This window comes from Salvelinus alpinus, chromosome 9, assembly GCF_045679555.1.
Source record: "Salvelinus alpinus chromosome 9, SLU_Salpinus.1, whole genome shotgun sequence".
NCBI classification, from domain to species: Eukaryota; Metazoa; Chordata; class Actinopteri; order Salmoniformes; family Salmonidae; genus Salvelinus; species Salvelinus alpinus.
The window spans coordinates 50,973,869-51,000,712 of NC_092094.1; the positions used below are offsets into that span (position 1 = coordinate 50,973,869).

The 26,844-nt window shown below is 44.3% G+C and overlaps 1 protein-coding gene across 1 annotated transcript in view; it reads right to left on the bottom strand.

Moving 5' to 3' along the window:
- Nucleotides 1–310: 310 nt before the first annotated feature.
- The window catches only part of LOC139530306 (Krueppel-like factor 5), a 31,740-nt gene continuing 5,206 nt past the window's right edge, over nt 311–26,844 (bottom strand). Inside the window, exons 2-4 of the mRNA XM_071326588.1 lie at nt 14,336–15,230; nt 13,705–13,764; nt 311–1,828 (exon numbers count right to left, since the gene is read on the bottom strand). Of these exons, the coding sequence (XP_071182689.1) occupies nt 1,650–1,828; nt 13,705–13,764; nt 14,336–15,230 (1,134 nt within the window). The 3' untranslated portion in view covers nt 311–1,649. The remainder of the gene's footprint in view (nt 1,829–13,704; nt 13,765–14,335; nt 15,231–26,844) is intronic.

Genomic DNA, 26,844 nt, shown 5'->3' on the forward strand with positions numbered 1-26,844 from the left:
AGGCGCAGCAGCGCCTCTTCAACCTCAGGAGACTGAAGAAATTCGGCTTGTCACCAAAAGCACTCAAACTTTTACAGATGCACAATCGAGAGCATCCTGTCGGGCTGTATCACCGCCTGGTACGGCAACTGCTCCGCCCACAACTGTAAAGCTCTCCAGAGGGTAATGAGGTCTGCACAACGCATCACCGGCGGCAAACTACCTGCCCTCCAGGACACCTACACCACCCGATGTCACAGGATGGCCATAAAGATCATCAAGGACAACAACCACCCGAGCCACTGCCTGTTCACCCCGCTATCATCCAGAAGTCAAGGTCAGTACAGGTGCATCAAAGCAGGGACCGAGAGACTGAAAAACAGCTTCTATCTCAAGGCCATCAGACTGTTAAACAGCCATCACTAGCATTGAATGGCTACTGCCAACATACTGACTCAACTCCAGCCACTTTAATAATAGAAAAATGTATGTAAAAAATGTATCACTAGCCACTTTAAACAATGTCACTTAATATAATGTTTACATACCCTACATTACTCATCTCATATGTGAATACTGTACTCTATACCATCTACTGCATCTTGCCATCTTTATGTAACACATGTATCACTAGCCACTTTAAACAATGCCACTTTTATATGTTTACATACCCTACATTACTCATCTCATATGTATATACTGTACTCGATACCATCTACTGCATCTTGCCTATGCCATTCTGTAACATCACTCATTCGTATATATCTTTATGTACATATTCTTCATCCCTTTACACTTGTGTGTATAAGGTAGTTGTTGTGAAATTGTTAGGTTAGATTACTCGTTGGTTATTACTGCATTATCGGAACTAGAAGCACAAGCATTTCGCTACACTTGCATTAACATCTGCTAACCATGTGTATGTGACAAATAACATTTGACTTGATTTGATTTGTGGTGCCTTCAGGCATTTGGAAATTGCTCCCAAGGATGAACCAGACTTGTGGTCTACAATTTTTTTCCTGAGGTCTTGGCTGATTACTTTGATTTTCCCATGATGTCAAGCAAAGAGGCACTGAGTTTGAAGGTAGGCCTTGAAATACATCCACGGGTACACCTCCAATGGACTCAAATTAAGCTTCTAAAGCCATGACATGATTTTCTGGAATTTTCCAAGCTGTTTTAAAGGCACAGTCAACTTAGTGTATGTAAACTTCTGACCCACTGGATTTGTGATACAGTGAATTATAAGTGAAATAATCTGTCTGTAAACAACTGTTGGAAAAATTACTTGTGTCATGCACAAAGTAGATGTCCTAACTGACTTGCCAAAACTATAGTTTGTTAACAAGAAATTTGTGGAGTGGTTGAAAAACGACCTAAGTGTACGTAAACTTCCGACTTCAAACTGTATATACAGACAGACAGACATACAATGTGCATCCATTATTACATGGAGCAATTGGAGGCAGGTGTCCTGTTTCTTTGAAAGTCCATATGATGATGTTGCCATTACAGGAGCAGACATTTTGATCTTTGTATTAGCCCTCATGCAGTGCAATGCATTCTGGGGCTTCAGGATGGTGGTGATGTGTCCCTCTGTTCTGATGACGCTTCAGGTGGTTGTAGCGTGTGTGTGTGTGTGTGTGTGTGTGTGTGTGTGTGTGTGTTTAGTTCTGGTGGCGCTTCATGTGTAGGGAAAGGTGATCGGACCGGGAGAAACAGCGCCTGCAGGCTACACACTTGAAGGGCTTGGCTCCCGTGTGTTTACGATAGTGTCGTGTCAGCTCGTCAGAGCAGGCGAAACGCCAGTCACAGCCCTCCCAGTTGCAAGAGTATGGTTTCTCCCCTGAAACACACAGAGAGAGATGTAAATACATTGTCTGTAAAATACCTATCAGTATGGGTATGTTACAATTGGTGAGACCTGTGTGGCTGTTAGACAGGGATGTGTGACAGTTTGTAATGTGACATGGAGATACAGCAGGACATACAGTTATTTTGAGAAAGAGATCAGAGTTGTAGACTGTTTTTCATTGCTCAATACTGTGTTCACAGTGATGTCGTCAACAGAGTGTGGTAAACATACCATCAAACAACAAATCAAATTGTATTGATTGCATATGTAACGGATGTGAAATGGCTAGCTAGTTAGCGGGTACGCGCTAGTAGCGTTTCAATCAGTTACGTCACTTGCTCTGAAACCAATATGTAGGGTTTCCCCTTGCTCTGCAAGGGCCGTGGCCTTTGTGGAGCGATGGGTAACGATGCTTCGTGGGCGACCGTTGTTGATGTGTGCAGAAGGTCCCTGGTTCGCGCCCGAGGTCGGGGCGAGGGGACGGTTTAAAGTTATACTGTTACATTGATGCTGTTGACCCGGATCACTGGTTGCTGCGGAAAAGGAGGAGGTTGAAAGGGGGGTGAGTGTAACGGATGTGAAATGGCTAGCTAGTTAGCGGGTACGCGCTAGTAGCGTTTCAATCAGTTACGTCACTTGCTCTGAAACCAATATGTAGGGTTTCCCCTTGCTCTGCAAGGGCCGTGGCCTTTGTGGAGCGATGGGTAACAATGCTTCGTGGGTGACTGTTGTCGATGTGTGCAGAGGGTCCCTGGTTCGCGCCCGTGTCGGGGCGAGGGGACGGTTTAAAGTTATACTGTTACACATACACAGTTTACAGCAGGTATAAAATTTCAGCCAAATGCATACAGTATGTGTATCTCCCTCAACAATGCAGCACATTAGTCAATAATAATAGAGTCAAATAAGAAAATAGAAAGTAATAAGAGAGGTGCTATGCATAGTAATAGACTGTATTTATGCTGTTTCAGGGTTCTGAGTGCATGTGTGTGTGTGTGTGTGTGTGTGTGTGTGTTTATGTGTTTGTGTGTAAAGTTTGGATGTGTGGGTAGTCTTTGCAAATAATCTATTAGGTGCAAATAGTCCAAGTTACAGGTTTGTGCTGGGAGACAGTAAGGGTTAGCTGTTCAGCAGTCTGATATCCTGGTGGCAGAAGCAGTCTCTGAGCCTATTGGTATTAGACCCGATGCTCCGATACTGTTTGGTAGATGGTGGTACAGTTGCAGTACCAGATGGTGATACAGCCGGTCAAGATGCTCTTGATTGTGTAGCTGTAGAAATTCTTGAGGATCCGAGGACCCATGCCGGGTTTCTTCAGTCACCGGAGGTTGAAGAGGCACTGTTGCGCCTTCTTCGCCAAGCTGGTGGTGTGATTGGACCATCTCAGGTCCTCTCATGTGCATGCAGAGGAACTTGAAGCTTTTGACCCTGTCCACTGTAGCTCCGACAATAGGGGCATGCTCCTCCTCGTTTCCTTTTTCCTGAGAAAATCGCCTTTGAATGTTTTGGTATCTAGTGAAGAGGTCTTCTTTGTCTACACCCATTCAGCATTGTTCACATCCTCTTAAACTTTAGCCCCACCCATCTCGTTTCGCTCTCGGCGCGTTCAGAACGCACACTTGATGCTCTGACTGATGATTTGTTTACCTCTGGATAACATGAAAACAGCCTATCCAGCTCTGCTGGCAACAATTTCATTACGCTTTTTTGCAGACATTTACTGACACCGGCCATATTCAACGGTGGTACACACGTCACGTAACGTTAGCTAACGAGCCAGCCAGCTAACGTTAGCTAGTTAAACAACAATGAACAAAGTGCCAACAATGCCTAACATTAGAAAAGCAAACAGCTCTGGAAAAAACTAATAATAACGTCCGCTAGGAAGCCAGCCAGCTAACGTTAGCTAGCTAGTTAACAGTACACATTAGCTTGAAATGAAACCACTTTCTGTCAAAATTAGAAACGTGTATATCTATCTAGCTGTTTTCTCCATCTCTTTAGCTATCATACTCTAATTCCACTAATTTCAAAACTTGATCCTCCAGAAAGTGGAGAGCAACACTTATGCAGATCCACTACAGTACACTTTAGCTTAAGACATATAGCTAACTAGCTGGGTAAACAATGAACCTAGCTAGGTAAACAATGTTTAAGATCACACACGTCACGTAACGTAGCTAATGTTAGCTAGCTAGTTAACAATACACTTCAGCTTAAGACATGTAGCTAGCTAGCTAGCTAGCTAGGTAAACAAAGTTTAAGATTGAACCAGCTAACGTTAGCTAGTCAAACAACAATGAACAAAGTGCCAACAATGCCACAGTGCTGGGAGCTAACCAACCATGTCAGCTAGCTAACATTAGGCTCTAACTAGAAAAGCAAACGGCTCTGGGAAACAAATAATAACATCAGCTAGGGAGCCAGCCAGCTAACGTTAACTAGCTAGCTAACAGTACACTTTAGCTTGAAATAAAACCACTTTCTGTCAAACTTTTTATATCTGAAAATGTAACTAGCTAACGCTAGACTATCTTACCTGTATCCATCATCATGCATGATGGATGCATCTCCCTGTCAGAAATGCCATACCACGGTTGCTCTTAGTTTGAAGATGTAATCTGGAGACAGGCGTTTTCTCCATCTCTTTAGCTATCATACTCTAATTCCACTAATTTCAAAACTTGATCCTCCAGAAAGTGGAGAGCAACACTTATGCAGCTCCACTACACAATACATGTTTTAAAAAGCCGCGTTCGGCAGGATTACTAACACAGATTGACAAGCTCAAATAGATAGCAGCCTTCAATATGGCAGACCAATCAAACTCCTCTCTCGACATGTCCAGCCCACTCATCTCAGCCAATCATGTCTAGTGGGAAGGTTGCTAACTTTTTCTGTGGCTTAACCAACAAGACTCGTATTTTAATAATTTTATTCGTATTTACAGATGGCATACAAGTTTGTTATTATTTGTTATTATTATGTTTGAGAAGGTATTTCTGACAAAAAACACATTTTGATTTTAAAAATAAATTACGTTTAAACATCTCTCCTGTGATGTGAATGGTGCTGAGGCCTGGATATGGCAGCTGTTCAACTGACAGCATTAACAGATTGACAGATAATACACTTGAACTATTTGGTCAGGTGGCAGTTGTGCAACAGTTGAGTTGTTATCAGTCTAACATGGCCACACACACATACAGATGTAGGATCTTAATTTGATCGCCCTGTTGCAATGCAGGACATTGAAAAGTTGTAGTATATATGAGGTTTAAAAAGGCTTCTGAAGTTTGTAATTTCAGACTTGATTTTCCCTTACAAAAAATGTATCAACCCCTACAAAGATGTCCATTCAATATAATCCACATAATATTTCACATTTCCTATTGCTGCAGAATTGTTTTCCTGCTGTAGCAAACTGGCTCAAATTAAGATCTGACATCTGTATGCACGCATGCACGAACACATGCCAGTTTTATGAGGCATCTACATGGTTTTACTAAAAGACAGCAAACAATACCAACTCTGTGAAGCCCATAAACCAGGGGTCTTCAAACTTTTCTAGCATACCTTTCAAAAATAAAACATGTCGTGAGCTACATTTTTTTTCAAGCTTTCAAATAGGCACATTATTCTCCTCTCTCCTGCAAGTCTTCCTGGGGTCCTTTGTGTACAATGTAGAACATAGTAAAAAATAAAGAAAAACCCTTGAATGTGTAGATCTGTCCGAACTTTTGACTGTATGTGAAATCAACTCTTGTGGCTTCATGTTCTCTAAATATCACTATCCCCCAAATTTAGCTTTTGGTTATAGATGTGGCCATAAGCTAAAATACACATTTATCTGTTGCAGGGATTTACCGCCCCACATCTGAATTAGTTGATTTACGAGATTTTTACTTAAATTGGCTTACACCTGTCATGGGTCCACCTGTCACCAGAGTGCGGCAGAGACCGTCCTAGAGACATTGACGACACGTAGCTGTGTCCAATTTACACATTATGATTTACCTGTTAAAAGAGGTGTGTTTTCTGTTGTCATTTGCAGAAGCTTGAATTGTTTACTGTGTGCGTTCGTTTCCTGAGTGAGTTTTTGAGACTTAGTGTTTGTTGTTTTTTCAAGTGTACTGTGATCCTGCGGCTACCGTTTCTCAGGAAAGTATTATGTTTATCCTTAACATCTGATTCCTCATCTGGTCTCTTTTCTGCACCTGGGTCCAACCTTATCACATCACAGCAAGCTTCTGCCTAAACATGGACCCAGCAGAGACCAGATCAAGAATGTTGTAACCCACCAAGGAGCACTGATGGGGCAGCAGCAAGAACAACTCTCCCATGTGTCAGAGACCCTCTAGGCCCTTACCGACTCCAACCATAGTCCAACCTCAACCCAGGAGGAGCCAATGTCCAAGTCCAAGTCGCCCAGTGCTACAGGCGCCGCCGTAGTTCCTCCAGGGAACCTGCACCGGGAACCCAAGATCCCAGCCCCCGAGTGGTATGACGGCCACCCGGGAGGATGCAAGGGGTTTCTCATTTAGTATTCGCTGGTGATCGAGCTACAGTCCTCCTCGTTCCACATCGATCGGGCCATGATCGCCTAAATCATCTCTCTACTCTTGGGCAAGGCCCTGGCTTGGGGAATGTCGGTGTGGGAACAGCGGCCACCATCCAGCAGCTCCATATTAGCCTTCATTGCCGAGCTACGACAAGTCTTCGACCAGTCTTGTCTAATTCCATCAAGGATGAACTGGCCTCTCGGGAACTGGGAGAGGACCTCGTCCCTAATACGCTTGCAATCGGGATCGACAACCGCCTCTGAAAACACGTGAGACAGCGCCTTTTTGACACCACCCCAGTATTCCAGTTTCCTGAGGACCCCAAGCCCCCTGAACCCAGCATTGAGGAGCCCATGCAGCTGGGACGCACACGTCTGAGCCCGCAGGTGCGTGACAGGTGCATGCGCGAAGGCTGCTGCTTCTACTGCGGAGGTCTCGGCCATCTCCGTGCTACATGCCCAGAGCTGACGGGAAATGCCAGGACTCGCCAGGTCAAGGCTGTGCAGTTACCTCCCGGCTACCCAGTCACCATCTGTCGCTGCCCGCAATCCTCCACTGGGACAACTGTCAGCACCATATTCAAGCCTTCGTGGACTCAGATATATTCATTTGATCAGGACTTCGCCAGAGAATTACAAATCCCCTGCGTGAAGTGTCCCATCCCTCTGCAGATTCAAGCTGTTGATGGACAGCCCATTGGCTCCGGTCAGGTGGAATATCATACCAAGCCCATTCTACTGCAGGCTGGGGTGAACCACTTAGAGACTTAGTTTTCTTTTGATCACTGCTCTCGAGAACCCCCTTATCCTAGGGTACCCCTGGCTAGCGCTACAAACCCCACTATTCTCCTGGTCCACGAGACACCTACTAAACTGGAGTAAGGACTGCCAGACTAAATGTCTAAGACCCCAACCAAGAGCCTTGCCGTGTCCTCCTGCATCCCTTCCCTCGACTGTGCCATAGAACTCCTACCCGGCTCCACACCTCTCTGGGGCATTTGTACTCCCTCTCGACCCCTGAAGCAGCAATGGACAATTACATCTGTGAGTCACTGGAGGCAGGTTTCATTCACCCCTCTACATCCCCAGCTAGTGCAGGCTTCTTATTCGTGGGTAAGAAGGATGGAGGCCTGCTTCCTTGCATCGATTACAGAGGGCTGAACCGGATTACAATCAAGAATCAAGTTACCCCCAACCCCTGATGTCCGTCGCCTTGGAGTTGACCCAAGGGGCGCAATTCTTCACCAAACTAGACCTCCGCAACAATTACAATCTGGTGAGAATCAGGGAGGGAGAAGAGTGGAAAACTGCCTTTAACACCCCTTGTGGTCACTGTGAGTATTTAGTCATGCCTTTCGAAATATCGAACTTACCGGCAGTCTTTCAAGTATTGGTCAATGACACTCTTAGGGATATGTTGAATCGGTTCATCTTTGTTTACCTCGACGACATCCTGATTAATTCCAAAACCCTTCTGGAATACATACTGCATGTCCGCCAAGTCCTGAGACGCCTCCTGCAGAGTCAACTATACATCAAGATAGAGAAGTGTGAGTGCCATGTATCCCAAGTTTCCTTCCTGGGTCAAATTATCTCTACCGCAGGCCTCCAAATGGACCCCGTAAAGGTTGAGGTGGTCGCTGACTGGTCCCATCCCGCCTCACTCAAGCAGGTGTAACGGTTCCTCGGGTTTGCCAATTTTTACAGGCGATTTATATGCAACATTGGTGCGGTGACAGCACCTCTCACGGTCCTAACCCGCAAGTCCCAGACCCATTTTTGCTGGACTCCCGAGTCTGACAGGGCATTCATGGTGCTCAAGGGACATTTCACCTCTGGACCCATCCTTGTTCATCCTGATCCTACTCACCCCTTTGTGGTAAAGGTGGACGCCTCTGACACGGGAGCTGGGGCAGTCCTTTCACAGCGGAACGAGGAGGACAAGAAACTGCACCCATGTGCCTTTCTCTCCAAGCGGTTCTCGCCAGTGGAACGCAACTACGATGTTAGCTACAGGGAGCTCTTGGCGGTTAAGTAGACAAACGGAGCAGGCCAACCAGGAGCTGTAGAAATTCCTCCGCTGTTTCGTCTCCACCCAGGCCAGCAACTGGAGCAAGATCCTCATCTGGGCGGAGTATGCTCACAACACACTGCCAAACTCGTACACTGGAGTGTTGCCGTTCGAGTGTCAGTTTGGATTCGCCCCCCCCGTTTCCTGAACAAGAGGACGAAGAGGGGCTGCCATCAGCCGAGGCGTTCATTTAACGATGTCGCCGCAACTGGATCAGAGTGCGATCCTCCTTGCTCCGCTCCTCTGCCCGTTTGTTCGGCTTGGCCCTGTAGTCTATGCAGTCTCGTTATGAGGAGAAAAAGAAGCAGAGGTTGGTCTCCGCTTGGTCTCTGTCTGCAGACAGAGACCAAGCGACTAAACGGGCTTCCCTGGCTTCCGGGTCCACCCCAAAGTCTGCCTCTGCTTGTTACACAAGAGCAGCGCCTGTCTGCTTGGCACAGGCGCTGTTTTACTACCAAGATGGCGCCGACAGACATGGCAGCTCTGCTTCTAGCTCCTAAGCAACTTTGCAGTATTTCGTTTTTTTGTGTGTTATTTCTTACATTATTAGCCCGGAACGATTTTTGTGTTATTACATACAGCTGGAAACTATTGGATATCAGAGTGGTGGTAACTCACCAGCATTACAACCAGGAATACGACTTTCACGAATTTGATTCTTTGTTCGTACCCCCCAGGGCAATTGAACCTAACCCAGAGGCTGCTCCAAGACGCCGCTCTGCCAGTGGAGAAGAGGTATTCGGAGTGGACTAGTCAGACAAATCGCTTCCGAGTATATTACTGGCTAATATTCAGTCTCTGGGCAAGGGTCTCCTTCCAGAGAGACATCAGGGACTGTAAAATACATTAGGCAGCCATGACTTTCACGGAATCATGGCTCTCTAGGGATATACTGTCCCCGTCCATACAGCCAGCTGGGTTCACAGTACATCTCGCAGACAGGAATAAAGACCTCTCCGGGAAGAAGAAGGGCGGTGCTGTATGTTTCATGATTAACTACTTATGGTGTGATTGTGATAACATACACAAACTCAAGTCATTTTGTTACCCGACCTAGAATTCCTCACAATCAAATGCTGAACGTATTACCTCCCAAGATAATTATTTTTGGTTATAGTCACAGCCGTGTATATTCCCCATCAAGCCAGTACCATGGCAGCCCTCAAAGAACTACACTGGAATTTATGCAAACGGGAAACCACATATCCCGAGGATGCATTTTTTGTAGCTGGGGGATTTTAACAAAGCAAATTTGAGGAAAACACTAACAAAGTTCTATCAACACATTGACTGTAGTACTCACTCTTGTAAAACACTCGACCACTGCTACTCCCCCTTTCAATATGCCTACAAGGCCCTCCCCCACCCTCCCTTCGGCAAATCAGATCACGACTCCATTTTGTTCCTCCCTTTCTATAGGAAGAAACTCAAACAGGAAGTACCCGTGCTATAGTCTGACCAATCGAAATCCATGCTTCAAGATTGTTTTGATCATGCGGACTGGGAAATGTACCGGGTAGCCGGTAACTGGGACCTTTTGGAGTGCCAACAGAAGAAGATCATCAAAGGTAAGGCCTTTTTTATATCGCTATTTCTGACTTTCGTGTCGCACCTGTCTGGTTAAAATATGTTTTTCATGTGTTTGTACGCGGGGCGCTGTCCTCAGATAATCGCATGGTTTGCTTTCACCATAAAGCCTTTTTGAAATCTGACACAGCGGCTGGATTAACAAGAGGTTAAGTTTTATTTTGATGTATTACACTTGTGATTTTATGAAAGTTAAATATTTATAATACTGTCGTTTGAATTTCGCGCTCTGCAATTTCACCGGATGTTAAGAAGTTTTTAACAAACTATAGTTTTGGCAAGTCGGTTAGGACATCTACTTTGTGCATGACACAAGTAATTTTTCCAACAATTGTTTACAGACAGATTTCACTGTATCTAAATCCAGTGGGTCATACATTAAGTTGACTTTGCCTTTAAACAGATTGGAAAATTCCAGAAGATGATGTCATGGCTTTAGAAACTTCTGTTTGGCTAATTGATATAATTTGAGTCAATTGGAGGTGTACCTGTGGATGTATTTCAAGGCCTACCTTCAAACTCAGTGCCTCTTTGCTTGACATCATGGCAAAATCAAAAAAAATCAGCCAAGACCTCAGGAAAAAAATTGTAGACCTCCACAAGTCTGGTTCATCCTTGGGAGCAATTTCCAAACGCCTGAAGGTACCACGTTCATCTGTGCAAACAATAGTATGCAAGTATAAACACCATGGGTGTCACACCCTGGCCTTAGTATTCTTTGTTTTCTTTATTATTTTAGTTAGGTCAGGGTGTGACATGGGGAATGTATGTGTTTTTGTAGTGTCTAGGGTGGTTGTATGGTTTAGGGGGTTAAATAGAGTAGATGGGTTTGTGTTTAATATAGGTGTCTAGCTGTGTCTATGGTTGCCTGAATGGTTCTCAGAGACAGATGTCATTAATTGTCTCTGATTGGGAGCCATATTTAAGGCAGCCATAGGCACTAGGTTAATGTGGGTAATTGTCTATGTTGAACGTTAGTAGCTTGTGTGTGCACTTTTGTTTATAGCTTCACGGTCGTTTGTTTGTTTTGTTAGTTTTGTTGTAAGAGTGTTTCGTTTCGTGTTACGTCTTCGTCTAAATAAAAGGAAGATGTATTTCTCACACGCTGCGCCTTGGTCTCCTCACTACGACGAACGTGAGCGTTCGTATAGTGGGGCCTTCGAGCCACGGTCGTTTGTTTGTTTTGTTAGTTTTGTTGTAAGAGTGTTTCGTTTCGTGTTACGTCTTCGTCTAAATAAAAGGAAGATGTATTTCTCACACGCTGCGCCTTGGTCTCCTCACTACGACGAACGTGACAATGGGACCACGTGGTCATCATACCGCTCAGGAAGGAGACGCGTTCGGTCTCCTAGAGATGAACGTACTTTGGTGCGAAAAGTGCAAATCAATCTCAGAACAACAGCAAAGGATCTTGTGAAGATGCTGGAGGAAACAGGTACAAAAGTATATTTATCCACAGTAAAACAATTCCTATATCGGCAAAACCTGAAAGGCCGCTCAGCAAGGAAGAAGCCACTGCTCCAAAACCGCCATAAAAAAGCCAGACTACGGTTTGCAACTGCACATGGGGACAAAGATTGTACTTTTTGGAGAAATGCCCTCTGGTCTGATGAAACAAAAATAGAACTGTTTGGCCATAATGGTTATGGCCAAACAAGGAAAAAAGGGGAAGGCTTGCAAGCCAAAGAACATCATCCCAACCATGAAGCACGGGCGTGTCAGCATCATGTTGTGGGGTGCTTTGTTGCAGGAGGGACTGGTCCACATCACAAAATAGATGGCATCATGAGGCACGAAAATGATGTGGATATATTGAAGCAACATCTCAAGACATCAGTCAGGAAGTTACAGCTTGGTTGCAAATGGGTCTTCCAAATGGACAATGACCCCAAGCATACTTCCAAAGTTGTGGCAAAATGGCTTAAGGACAACAAAGGTACTGGAGTGGCCATCACAAAGCCCTGACCTCAATCCTATAGAAAATTTGTGGGCAGAACTGAAAAAGCGTGTGCGAGCAAGGAGGTCTACAAACCTGATTCAGTTACACCAGCTCTGTCAGGAGGAATGGGAAGAAATTCACCAACTTATTGTGGGAAGCTTGTGGAAGTCTACCCCAAACGTTTGACCCAAGTGTATATACAGTTGAAGTCGGAAGTTTACATACACCTTAGCCAAATACATTTAAACTCAGTTTTTCACAATTCCTGACATTTAATCCTAGTAAAAATTCCCTGGATCACCACTTTATTTTAACAATGTGAAATGTCAGAATAATAGTAGAGAGAATGATTTATTTAAGCTTTTATTTCTTTCATCACATTCCCAGTGGGTCAGAAGTTTAAATACACTCAATTAGTATTTGGAAGCATTGCCTTTAAATGGTTTAACTTGAGTCAAACATATATGGGAAATGTTCCGGCACAGCCGATGTAGAGCTTTAAAACATCGCAAGATGTGGAAGCTCTCACGCACCAGTGGCCTCAGACCCTCCTTTATGCGTTTCCCTCTGTGTACCTTATTCAGCCCACGCTGGTTAAGGTGAGTTGGGAGGGCTTGTCGTTGGCTCAAACAACCTTGGTTTGAGGAGATCATTCGCCTTTTAGTCCACACCTGTTCTCAGGGTGTGGACTTTCAAAATACAGAAATCATCCTCATATGATTCTGCGTTTTGCATCATAATGGAGGATGATTTCTGTATTTTGAAAGTTACATATCTTAAACTCAATTGCTGACAATGAAAATATTTTGGGACAATGTCAACAATGGACTAATGAAAAAAAACAGCAAAAGATCATTTTTGGGTGGAATTTTATTTTAAGAGTCTATTGATGCACCTGTGCGTCAGTCTAAGCTTAACTCAGTAGAGACTAAAGGATATTCCAGAGTTAACCATCCCTGAGACTGGGTGTGGCAACTCATATATCGAAAGTTTAGTCAATATTTTAGGTAGAGTGGGACTTTTTGTAAAAGGGCTTTATAAATTAAAACATAGCATCATCCCAAGTGACATCAAAGAGGGCAAACCAACTTTCTGGTAGAGAATGCAGTGTTGAGTACTAAAATTGACGCCCGTAATAAAGCGCAGTATGCTATGATAAACTGCATCTAACGGCTTTAATTATGTGACAGATTTTTTATTGCTTGGATGTGACTGCCCCCAGTGTAGCCACAGTGTGCTTATGGCTGGGGCAGGAGACGTCATTAGGTAGCATGCAGATTGTGCAATGTATCGCAAGTTTTCCTGTGGGTTGGAACTCTGTGTGGTCTGCCATGGGCCATTTCATTTTATGTCCACTGGGGTCGGCTTGGAGCGTGATTTCATATCCCCATAGCTGTGTTGTACCGAGTTAACCAACTGAAGGAGGGAAACAAGGTACAACACCTGTTTGGCCCCGCACTGCCAAGTTCTGGGCTCGGTGAAGAGTGATACTGAATTGAAGGAATGAATCTGTGCCTCGAGTTTATCACCTGAGGAAGGTCATTGGCCTTGTCAGGCTTGATTCTAATGTTCTTCAGTAGAGGGCGCTAGTGCCTAAACCTTCCATAGCTGTGTTGTACCTAGTTTCCCATCTTCAGAGAAGAGTAGTTATAGTCATAACTGTACATTTCTATTTGTGTAAATGTACAGAGGAAGTTACTCTTTCTTACCTGTGTGTGTCCTTTGGTGTGCTTTCAAGTGAGAGCTCTTTGTGTAAACCTTGGAGCAGCCTACAAGGAGAAAAAATGGATGTTAGTATCACTGTACTGACCATGGAGAAGTACTCAACTTTGGCCTCTCGGTAAGCAAACAAACAGCATCATGAAACGCATCTCCTGTATCTTTGACCAAACACGTTTTAGCCTTTAGCACATTAGCCTGCAAAGTATCTATATCAATGTTTCGGATGGGACGTTAAACGGGTGTCCTGACTCTCTGAGGTCATTAAAGATCCCATGGCACTTATCGTAAGAGTAGGGGTGTTAACCCCGGTGTCCTGGCTAAATTCCCAATCTGGCCCTCAACCATCACGGTCACCTAATAATCCCCAGTTTACAATTGGCTCTTTCATCCCCCTCCTCTCCCCTGTAACTATTCCCCAGGTCGTTGCTGCAAATGAGAACGTGTTCTCAGTCAACTTACCTGGTAAAATAACGGTAAAATAAAATAAAATAAAAAATGGCCTAAATGTCACTTTGGGTGCATTCATTAATTCATGCATTAATTAATTAATTAAATGTATTCATTCATTAATCTATCCATTCATTCATTCATCTATCCATCCAGGATCAGGAGGCTCACCAGGGAAGTCACAGAAGTGGATCCGTCTCTTCTCGAGCTCAGGGTTGTTCCGTCGGTTGTACCTGGGTCCTGTCAGCACCCCTTGTCCATGGGCAATAAGCATGGAGTGGTGGGACATCTGGGTGACCTTTAACCCCAGTCTGCTAGAGGCCTGGAAGGGCGGCGGAGGGGTCAGCAGCTCAGCCTGGTTCTCAGGACTACCCGGCTGCGAGTTGGGGGGTGAGGGAGGTAGGCTGTGGGGCTGTGACTGGGGTGACGCCTTGGCGTGGGGGTGGTAGAAATGCTCCGGCATTGCAAACAACGAGTCACCACCGCCGTGACCCACCGTTGTCAAGGAGACGCTGTTCAGGTTGAGCATGGTTCTACCTTTGCCGGCTCCGCTGGTCCCTGATTGGCTGCTGCGGGAGAGTGTCATTGTGAGGTCAGCTTCGCTGACGGGGATGGGCATCTGGTAGACCTGCGGTTGTTGGGGGCCAATATGCAGCTCAGTATGTGCATCTGAAACTGGGTGTCCGCTGGCGGCCATATCGGGTTTGATAAACATAGTGTTGAAAGTCTGGGGAATGCTGAAGACAGACATGAAGTCAGGCAGGGTCTGGATGGAGCACGGCACTGGGACGTCCAACCCAGGCTCTGTCTTGATGTGCTGGAGGAGATGGGTCTGGTGGTGCTGCTGGGGCTTGTTGGGCCGGTTCAGGCCGGTGCAGAGGTGGGTGGTTTTGGGGAGGATGAGGTTGATGTTGATGCTGTAGGGAGCTGTGTTGGGCTTCTCCTCTGAGAGGTACTTGTCCACCAATGAGGGGCTCTCTCCGCGGTTCTTCTTGTCTGTGTGGGATGAAGGATGGAGGAGACCGCATGTGGTCTGGGGGAGGTACTTTTCCACCTCCAACCGGATCTAGAGGGAGGGAGGAGGAGGAAGGGGGATAGATGGGGAGGGATGGAGGGAGAGAGATTAGATTAGATGAGGACATGGATTCATGATGTGCGCTGAGAGTCAGGAAGCAAGTTCAGGGAGTGAGAGTTTTAATAAATAAACGCAACTTAATACAAAACAAGAACCACGAACAACGCACAGACATGACACTGGAACAGAAACAGTAACACCTGAGGAAGGAACTTAAGGAAGTGACATATATAGGGCAGGTAATCAAGGAGGTGATGGAGTCCAGGCGAGTGAAGACGCGCAGGTGCGCGTAACGATGGTGACAGGTGTTCACCGTAACGAGAAGCCTGGTGACTTAGAGGCCGGAGAGGGAGCACACGTGACATTGACTAGCTTTTCATTTACAAACTAGGTTCTTTTTTAAAAAACTATGTTTAATTGAATCCCTATAAGCAAAAAAAGGACATATTAAGCTATTGTTATTTTTCTAGGAAAGTTACAAATGGATGCCGGATAAATATGGAAATGCAGCCCAAAACAAATCAGCCACAACTTTAACTGTGAGTTACTGAGGCCAAACGCTAGGGCACAGGGAGGTAATCCAAGCCAAAGCCCAGCCAATCGGTTGGTTGTTGATATACTTAAGCCCTATCCAGCTGTGCACAATGGCTTACCCAACATCAGATACAATGGAGGGAAGAGAACAATTCATCAGGCCTATTATGCCTCCACAGCTATTTGAAGTGCTAGCTATGTCTGAACAGTATATTTCCAAATCTCTTCCCTAACAACTCTAGTGTTGATGTGCTTTTCAATCAAATGTATTTATAAAGCCCTTCTTACATCAGCTGATGTCACACAGTGCTGTACAGAAACCCAGCCTAAAACCCCAAACAGCAAGCAATGTAGGTGTAGAAGCACGGTGACTAGGAAAAACTCCCTAAAAAGGCCAGAACCTAGGAAGAAACCTAGAGAGGAACCAGGCTATGAGGGGTGGCCAGTCCTCTTCTGGCTGTGCCGGGTGGAGATTATAACAGAACATGGCCAAGATGTTCAAATGTTCATAGATGACCAGCAGGGTCAAATAATAATAATCACAGTGGTTGTCGAGGGTGCAACAGGTCAGCACCTCAGGAGTAAATGTCAGTTGGCTTTTCATAGCCGATCATTCAGAGTATCTCTTGAAGGGCTATCACTTTATGGGCACTTCAACCTGTGTGTGAGGTCAACAATACTTTATTGCGAGATCCTCCTGTATGAGGCTGCTGCTTTCAAAACAAGGCACAAACAGGTCTTGTGTTGGTTGATTATGTTCTGGCAAGCAGCTTAACCCAGTACCCTTGGCAGAGTCCTCCCTCTTGCCTGAGTGCCCATGGACTACCTGGATTGGTCCAATAAGAAACAATTTCGTCTTCAGTTGCAAATGTTTTCCGTTGCATGCCGTAATGAACACAACCCTGGTTCCTTTCCTTCTAACCCTCTCACACACTCTCCCCTGTCCCCTGTTTATCCTCTCTGTATCAGGAGAAGAATGGAGTGCACCTGAACCCAAGACTGAGTCAGTTAAAAAAAAAAAAAAAATTACCTTTATTTAACTAGGCAAGTCAGTTAAGAACACATTCTTATTTTCAGTGGCGGCCTAGGAACAGTGGGTTGACTGCCTTGTTCACGGGCAGAATGACAGATTTGTACCTTGTCAGCACTGGGTTTGATCTTGCAACCTTTCGGTTACTAGTCCAACGCTCTAACCACTAGGCTACGCTGTCGCCTGTAGAACATGTACAACTGCTACATGCCAAAACCCAGATAACAGAGAAAGAAGAGAAGAAAATATGAAACGTCTTATCACCTCTACTCTGGGTTATGGGGTAAAGGGGGGGAAGAGTGGGGGTAGAGAAGAGTCAGGGGGGGTTCCACAATTCCGGACCATGACTGTGTCTGCATCCCAAATGGCACCGTATTCCCTATAGTGCACTACTTTTGACCAGGGCCCATAGGGAATAGGGTGCAATTTGGGACACACTCAGGGGGGTTTCCATACTTCCGGTTCATGACCATGACAGTGATTTCCGGTCAAAATTCCAGCCAAGTCAATCATGCACAATATTTGAGTACAATACTGTGCGATGAAAGGGGACTAATGTCACATTTCATACCAAGTCACGAAAGCGAAATGTGATCAAATTTATTTCAATCAATCCGATGTATCTATAAAGCCCTTTTTACATCAGCCGATGTCGCAAAGTACTGTACAGAAACCCAGCCTAAAACCCCAAACAGCAAGCAATGCAGAGTAACTAGAGTAACTAGAGCATCTATACTGTCCAACAATACGATAATGCAATAAAAATTCCTTTGTCCATGGTTAGCCATACAAATATATCTGCAACTAATCTCCAAATCAACATCCAACAACACCACTCAAGAGTTCTTTGTGGCACTCACATTTGGCACCACTATCCTTCATGTCACCAGTAGCACTCAATGGTGTCTGAAGTCAAAGTGCAAGTAATAATATATGCCATTTAGCAGACTTTTATCCAAATTGACATACAGTCATGTTTACGTATGAGTGATCCCGAAAATCAAACCCACAGCCCTGGTGTTGCTGGCACCATGCTCTACCAACTGAGCCATACAGGTCCATCATCGACCTCACTATTTCTCCACCTCCTCTTTTTTATTATTGACATGGATGAGTAGATGACCACTATGACAAACAGCCCAAACAGAGAGAGGAGATTACAATCATGGATTATAAAGGAAAAGCCAGCCAAGTCGCGGACACCGACGCCTTGCTCCCGGACAAGCTAAACACCTTCTTTGCCCGCTTCGAGAAAAACACAAGAGCTGTCAACGAGGACCACCGCCGCTCACGAGGACTGTGAGCTCTTATTGTCCATGGCCTAGGTGAGTAAGACATTTAAGTGTGGTCAAGTGCCACAAAAAGGACGGAGGTAAAGAGGGACAGAGTTGGCCCGGAAGAGAGCAGCACGGCTGGCCCTTAAATGTACATGGAGAGCTAACATTAATAATATGCATGTCAATCTCTCCTGGCTCAAAGTGGAGGAGAGACTGACTGCATCACTACTTGTCTTTGTGAGAGGTATTTACATGTTGAAACCACTGAGCTGTTTTCAAAAGACTAGCACCAAGCTCAGACACCCATGCATACCCCACAAGACATGCCAAAAGTGGTCTCTTCACAGTCCCCAAGTCCAGAATAGACTCGGGAAACATACCGCACTACACAGAGCCATGACTACATGGAACTCTATTCCACATCAAGAAACTCATGCAAGCAGTAAAATCTGATTTAAAAAACAGATAAAGCTACACCTTATGGAACAACATGGACTGTGAAGAGACACACACATGAACACACACGCATAAGAACACACACGCTAGCAAACACACTCTACACACACGTACATTGTAATATTGTTGTATGGTGGTATTATACATTTTGTAATGTAGATATGTAGTGGTGTAATAATGTCATATGATGCATTGTTTTATTTTCTGTGTGATGTGCCTTAATGTGTTTGGACCCCAAAGAGAGTAGATGCTGCCTTGGCAGCAGCTAATGGGGATCTTATTTTTTTTTTAAATGTAACTTGCAAGTCTGCCAGCCCAGACGGCATCCCTAGCAGCATCCTCAGAGCATGTGCAGACCAGCTGGCTGGAGTGTTTACGGACATATTCAATCTCTCCCTATCCCAGTCTGTTGTCCCCACTTGCTTCAAGTTGGCCACCATTGTTCCTGTACCTAAGAAACCAAAGGTAACTGACTATCGCCCTGTAGCACTCACTTCTGTCATCATGAAGTGCTTTGAGAGGATACTTAATATCACTGACACCTATCCGACACCCTAGACCCACCCCATACCACCACAACAGATCCACGGATGACGCAATCGCCTGCACACTGCTCTATTCCATCTGGACAAGGGGAATACCTTTTTAAAAATGCTGTTCATCGACTATAGCTCAGCCTTCAACACCATAGTGCCCTCCAAGCTCATCACTAAGCTCTGGACCCTGGGTCTGATCCCTGCCCTGTGCAAACTAGGTCCTGGACTTCCTGACGGGCCGACCCCAGGTGGTGAAGGTAGGAAACAACACCTCCGCCACGCTGATCCTCAACACCGCGCACCCACAACAATGTGTGCCCTCCTGTACTCCCTGTTCACCCATGACTGCGTGGCCACGCATGTCTCCAACACAATAATCAAGTTTGCCGATGACCCAACAGTGCTCAGTGATTACTAACAACGACGAGACAGCCTACAGGGAGGAGGTGAGGGCCCTGGTGGAGTGGTGTTAGGATCTATTAACACAGATGACAAGATGATGCCGACAGAGAGGGTTCCCTCATTTCTAGTCCTTAGGAAACTCTACAGTATTTAGTTTTTTATGTATTATTTCTGATATTGTTAGCCCAGAAAATCGTAAGTGTTATTACATACAGCCGGGAAGAACTATTGGATATCAGAGCGACGTCAACTTACCAGCACTACGACCAGGAATACTGCTTTCCCGAAGCGGATTCTTTGTTCGAACCACCCTAGGTTTTCGGACTGTTTCCAGAGGCTGACCCAAAACTACGTCGCCACAGGAGAGGTAGACGGAGCGGCCTTCTGGTCAGATTTTGGAGGCGTGCACACCACCCACCGCTTCCGAGTATATTACTCGCTAATGTCCAGTCTCTAGATAACAAGGTAGACGAAATTAAGGCTAGTGTTGCTTTCCAGAGAGACATCCGGGACTGTAACATACTCTGTTTCACGGAAACATGGCTCTCTCGGGATATGCTGCCGGGGTCGGTAAAGCCACCGGGATTCTTTGTGCGTCGCGCCGACAGGAATACACATCTCTCAGGGAAAAAGAAGGGCGGGGGTGTATGTTTCATGATTAACGACTCATTGTGTAATTATAACAAAATACAAGAACTCAAGTCCTTTTGCTCACCTGACCTAGAATTCCTCACAATCAAATGCTGACATATTATCTCCCAAGAGAACTCTCCTCGGTTATCGTCAGAGCCGTATATATATTTCCCGCAAGCGGATACCAAGACGGCCATCAAGGAACTTCACTGGACTTTATGCAAACTGGAAACCATATATCCTGAGGCTGCATTTATTGTAGCTGGGGGATTTTAACAAAGCTAATCTGAGAACAAGGCTACCTAAATTCTATCAGCATATCGATTTCCGTACACGAGCGAGTAAAACACACGAACACTGCTACTCTAACTTCCGCAATGCATAAAAGGCCCTCCCCCGTCCTCCTTTTGGCAAATCTGACCATGACTCGATCTTGTTGCTCCCCTCCTATAGACAGAAACTAAAACAGGAAGTGCCCGTGCTTAGGTCTATCCAACGCTGGTCTGACCAATCGGATTCCACGCTTCAAGATTGCTTCAATCACGTGAGCACGTCACAACAGTAGCCAACTACAGAGAAACATAGGCTCATCCATCAGCCTTTCTCCCCTGGCCTGCAGTTACTTTCCCTGGCTTGGTGTTGTATCACCCACCTCCCTCCCCAGGCAGTTTGGAGCTTAGGGATAAGCACCCTAGCCTAGCAGCCCCATAGAGCAGGTCCCTGTACAGACAGGTCTAACTGCATACTGCTGTCAACACAGGCATAGCCAAGGCCGGGGAACGCACCATCATTAGACTGCTTTAAAGGCAAAGCATCAACTATATTTGATGAACAAAGATCCTATATTTAGTTAATATGAACCTAGTGCCCTGTCCCTGTTGGGCATGTGTGCATATAAATTTGCCTATTGACAGTGTGTGTGTGGGGTGGGTGCAATTTTGGCAGGGGGTCTTGTGGTTCTCTCCCAGATTTGTTTTACTTGAAAAGATATTGCCTGCATTTTAAAGGCACAATGTAGCCATTTTAATCTCAATATCAAATCATTTCTGGGTAACGATTAAGTACCTGACTGTAAGAGTTTTCCAATAAAATGGTAAAACATAAACAAAAATAGCTATTGGCCAAAAAAAACTAATTTAAGCTAAAATTTTGTTAGGACTATCCCGGAGTGGTCTTAGTGGGGACGTGAAGTACACCAAAGCGGTGCATCAGTCACAATGTAGATCAATCCGCCAGAGCGGAAGGGCCTAATGGGAGCTGTATCCTGAAGATACAGGAGGTATCTGTATTAGCAGAGAGGTTTTGAACTCTCTTTGTTATTGGTCGATTACATTTTATCATTTTAGTCATTTAGCAGACGCTCTTATCCAGAGCGACTTACAGTAGAGTGCATACATTTTATTACATTTTTACATACTGAGACAAGGATATCCCTACCGGCCAAACCCTCCCTACCGGCCACCCTACCGGCCAAACCCTCCCTAACCCGGACGACGCTATGCCAATTGTGCGTCGCCCCACGGATCTCCCGGTTGCGGCCGGCTGCGACAGAGCCTGGGCGCGAACCCAGCCCAGCCTGGGCGCGAACCCAGAGACTCTGGTGGCGCAGCTAGCACTGCGATGCAGTGCCCTAGACCACTGCGCCACCCGGGAGACACCTTACCTTATACTACCTGGTGACGTTACCAGGCAACCAGCAAAAATTACATTTCACATTCTACATTTTTTTCACACTTTTACAGTGTTAATTTCATCAGCTGTTGTATAATATGATACAAAACACAGGACAAACAGATTTTTGACTGCACTGGGCCTTTAACAAGGTTTACCATTACTCATGGTCTCTCTGGAAGGTTTGTAGAGAGGAAAGATACATTTGAGTCGTGTTTTAATGACTATATAGGAAAGACAATGGGTGTGAACATGTTTACCTATTACATTTCAGAGAACCTTCATTCGGTTGGCTTGCCACCCATAGATTATGAAAGTCTGGCAGGTTCCTGTCGTGCCAAATAGTGTTAACCCCCTGCGTCACAATGGGCTAAAACAGGGTCACACAGGGTGTTTTTCCATAGTCTTACAAATCTCACACACGTGGTTATTGGCTCAAATTGAAGGAGACACATGTACCATGTCAGATATTGAGGTGAAATGTATTTAAGTTTATGATTACATCCCGATATTACACTTTATATACAACACAGAAGATTAAAACATAAAAAATATTTGTGAGGTGTACATGAAGAGGACTATTAAAAGCTGTGTTGGTCAATATTCACCTTCGGTCACTCCCTATCATATTGCCAACATGTGCAAATTGGCATTGATGACAGCCTCAAGTCTTCTTGGGTATGATGCTACAAGCTTGGCACACCTGTATGTTGGGAGTTTCTCCCATTATTCTCTGTAGATCCCCTCAAGCTCTGTCAGGTTGGATGGGCGAGCGTCACTGCACAGCTATTTTTAGGTCTCTCCAGAGATGTTCGATCGGGTTCAAGTCCGGCCTCTGGCTGGGCCACTCAAGCACATTTAGAGACTTGTCCTGAAGCCACTCCTGCATTTACAACATTAACAATGTCTACTAAAAAATGTTGCTTTTCTTTCAAAAACAAGGACATTTCTAAGTGACCCCAAACTTTTGAAAGTTGGCATGTATATATATATATTTCGTTGCTAACATTGTGGAGCTCAAAACAGCGCTCTGCCCCACCTGCCCTGAATGACGTGTCGCCACTGGGTAGGATACAGGTTATAAAGAACTCCTAAACGGAATTACGTCATCAGCATGTTACCTGTCTCTACTTTTCAATCCATAGACAAAATTATTACTGAGTTTATTTGGCCGGTAAAAGGGCCAGGATGAAATTACAGGCAAAGACTGAGAAGGGAGGATCAAAGCTCCCTAACATGCAATTGTATCAAGAAGCCTTTGTAGCTGCCCAAATATCCTCTCTCTTTATTGAGAACTTGACTAGGCCAATCTGGGTGGACATGGAAGAGGAACTTAATGCCCCATTCGGAGCATCAGATTATTTGAGTCAACAAAAGGTGGGACTGCAGAATCCAATAATGTCCCATACAAAAAAATAGATGGGAGTTAGATTCATAAGAGAGAGACATCTTCACCTTTCCTGACAAGCTCTGCTTAATTATGGAACAACCTTAAATTGAAAATAGGGAGACATATGGTTTTCGGGAAAGATTGGTATAGAAAGGGGATAAAGAACATTGGTTGTCTATATCAAGAAAACACTTGTACCTCTTTTGAAGAACAAAGATCCAAGTATAATTTACAGAAACAAGACTTTTGAAGACATCTCCAGATATCTCCAGCTTAGAGAATGTATGTTAAAAGTAAGACAGAATAACAACAAATTCCCAGTACATGCCGATATAAGTGTTAAGATAGAAATCCTTTGCAAATTACCACATACCGCCGGGCTTACAGTGACCTTATAGGTGGATTTAATGGAACTTGTAAGCGCCAAAAGACTGTATGGTAAAAAGACTTAGAGGTAACATTTGGAGACGAGGATGGAATATGATAGTACAACATGAGAGATGTCCGGTCCAAGCTGATTCAATTATAAGTGTTAAATAGGAATTGTTGGACTCCTCTGAGTTTGAACAGAATAGGTTTGAATTAAGATCCAGTCAATTAAAAAAAATTAAAAATAATTGGAGGCCTCTTACACTTCAGTGTTGTGATGCAAAAATTCTAGCAAAATGCATAGCGCATTCAACTTAAAAGGTATTGCCGGATACAACTCATCCTAATCAGACAGGTTTTTTACAAGGATGATACATTGGTGATAATATAAGACAAGTACTGGAAACAATATAACACTATGGAAAATCTGGGAAACCAGGCCTGGTATTCATAGCTGACTCAAACGCTTTTGACAAAGTACGACTGGAGTTTATATATAAATGTCTTTAATATTTCAATTTTGGAGAATCTCTAATAAAATGGGTTAAAGTTATGTATACTAACCCTATGTGTAAAATAGTAAATAATGGCTACTTCTCAGAACGTTTTAAACTTTTTGGCGGATCCCAAATTGCTAAATGGGCTGCGGAGTGTTTTTTGCTTAGTTTGCCTAATTGTGTTATTAACATGCTGTGTATGTGTGTGTATTTTCAATAAATTCCCTCCCATTAATAGAAGTATACCCTTTATTATGGCGATAGTATTACCATACTAATTACAGTGCCTTAGGAAAGTATTCAGAACCCTTGACTTTTTCCACATTTTGTTACGTTACAGCCTTATTCTAAAATTGATTAAATCGTTTTTCCCCACTCATGAATCTACACACAATACCCCATAATGACAAAGCAAAAACAGGTTTTTAGAAATGTTTGCTAATTTATCATTTAAAAAAACTGAAATATCACATTTACACAAGTACTCAGACCCTTTACTCAATACGCAGTGACTATAGCCTCGAGTCTTCTTGGGTATGATGCTGCAAGCTTGGCACACCTGTATTTTGGGAGTTTCTCCCATTCTTCTCTGCAGATCCTCTCAAACTCTGTCAGGTTGGATTTTCAGTTCTCTCCAGAGATGTTCGATCAGGTTCAAGTCCGGGCTGTGGCTGTGCCACTCGAGGACATTCAGAAACTTGTTCCAAAGCCACTCCTGCTTTGTCTTGGCTGTGTGCTTAGGGTCGTTGTCTGTTGGAAGGTGAACCTTCACCCCAGTCTGAGGTCCTGAGCGCTCTGGAGCAGGTTTTCATCAAGGATCTCTCTGTACTTTGCTCTGTTCATCTTTGCCTCAATCCTGACTAGTATCTCAGTCCCTACCGGTGGGATGGTGCCAGGTTTCCTCCAGACTTGACGTTTGGCATTCAGGCCAAAGAGTTCAATCTTGGTTTCATCAGATCAGAAAATCTTGTTTCTCATGGTGTGAGAGTTTTAGGTGCCTTTTGGCAAACTCCAAGCGGGCTGTCATGTGACATTTATTGAGGAGTGGAGTGCTGCAGAGATGGTTGCCCTTCTGGAAGGTTCTCCCATCTCCACAGAGGAACTCTGGAGCTCTGTCAGAGTGACCATAGGGTTCTTGGTTACCTCCCTGACCAAGGCCCTTCTCCCCGGTTTGCTCAGTTTGGCTGGGCGGCTAGATCTAGGAAGAGTCTTGGTGGTTCCAAACTTCTTAAATTTAAGAATGATGGATGGCACTGTGTTCTAGGGTACCTTCAATGCTGCAGACTTTTTTGGTACCCTTCCCCAGATCTGTGCTTCGACACAATCCTGTCTCGGAGCTCTACAGACAATTCCTTCGAACTCATGGCTTGGTTTTTCTCTGACATGCACTGTCAACTGTGGGACCTTATATAAACAGGTGTGTGCCTTTCCAAGTCATGTCTAATTAATTGAATGCACCACAGGTGGACTCCAATCAAGTTGTAGTAACATCTGAAGGATGATCAATGGAAACAGGATACACCTAGGCTCAATTTCGAGTCTCATAGCAAAGGGTCTGAATACTTATGTCAATAAGGTATCTGTTTTTTATTTTTAATACATTTACTAAAATGTCTAAAAACCTGTTTTCTCTTTGTCAGCATGGGGTATTGTGATGTCATCATGGGGTATTGTGTGTAGATTGTTTTTATTTTATAAATTATAGAATAAGTCTGTAACGTAACAACATTTGGAAAAAGTCAAGGGGTCTGAATACTTTCCGAAGGCACAGTAGATTGTATAACCCAGAATGAAGGGTTTGACGATTATTATCATAGAAGTGATAAAAGATAGAAGTAGGGAATGTGAAGGAAAAATATATAGTCTGGAAGGACAGCCTTGACTTGTACATCTTGTCTCATACAGTCATTGGTTTCTGTAGGTAATGGGTAGAGATATGAGGGGGAGACGGTCATGACCCCCTCCTCAGACCTTTTGGCAGAACGCCCAGAACATGTTCTTTAAGTTAAGATAGGAGACGGTGCCAGACACATGCAGGAACCATGCCTATGTAGCTTGTCTGTGTAAGCAGTATATAAGACAACTAACGGGACTGCCATGGCAGAGCTCACTTCAGACTAGAGGTCGACCGATTATGATTTTTCAACGCCGATACCGATTATTGGAGTACCAAAAAAAGCCGATACCGATTAATCGGCTGATTTTTATTTATTTATTTGTAATAATGACAATTACAACAATACTGAATGAACACTTATATTAACTTAATATAATACATCAATAAAATCAATTTAGCCTCAAATAAATATTGAAACATGTTCAATTTGGTTTAAATAATGCAAAAACAAAGTGATGGAGAAGAAAGTAAAAGTGCAATATGTGCCATGTAAGAAAGCTAACGTTTAAGTTCCTTGCTCAGAACATGAGAACATATGAAAGCTGGTGGTTCCTTTTAACATGAGTCTTCAATATTCCCAGGTAAGAAGTTTTAGGTTGTAGTTATTATAGGAATTATAGGACTATTTCTCTCTATACCATTTGTATTTCATTAACCTTTGACTATTGGATGTTCGTATAGGCACTTTAGTATTGCCAGTGTAACAGTATAGCTTCCATCCCTCTCCTCGCTCCTACCTGGGCTCGAACCAGGAACACAACGACAACAGCCACCCTCGAAGCAGCGTTACCCATGCAGAGCAAGGGGAATAACTACTCCAAGTCTCAGAGCGAGTGACTACTCCAAGTCTCAGAGCGAGTGAAACGCACCCCGCTAACTAGCTAGCCATTTCACATCGGTTACACCAGCCTAA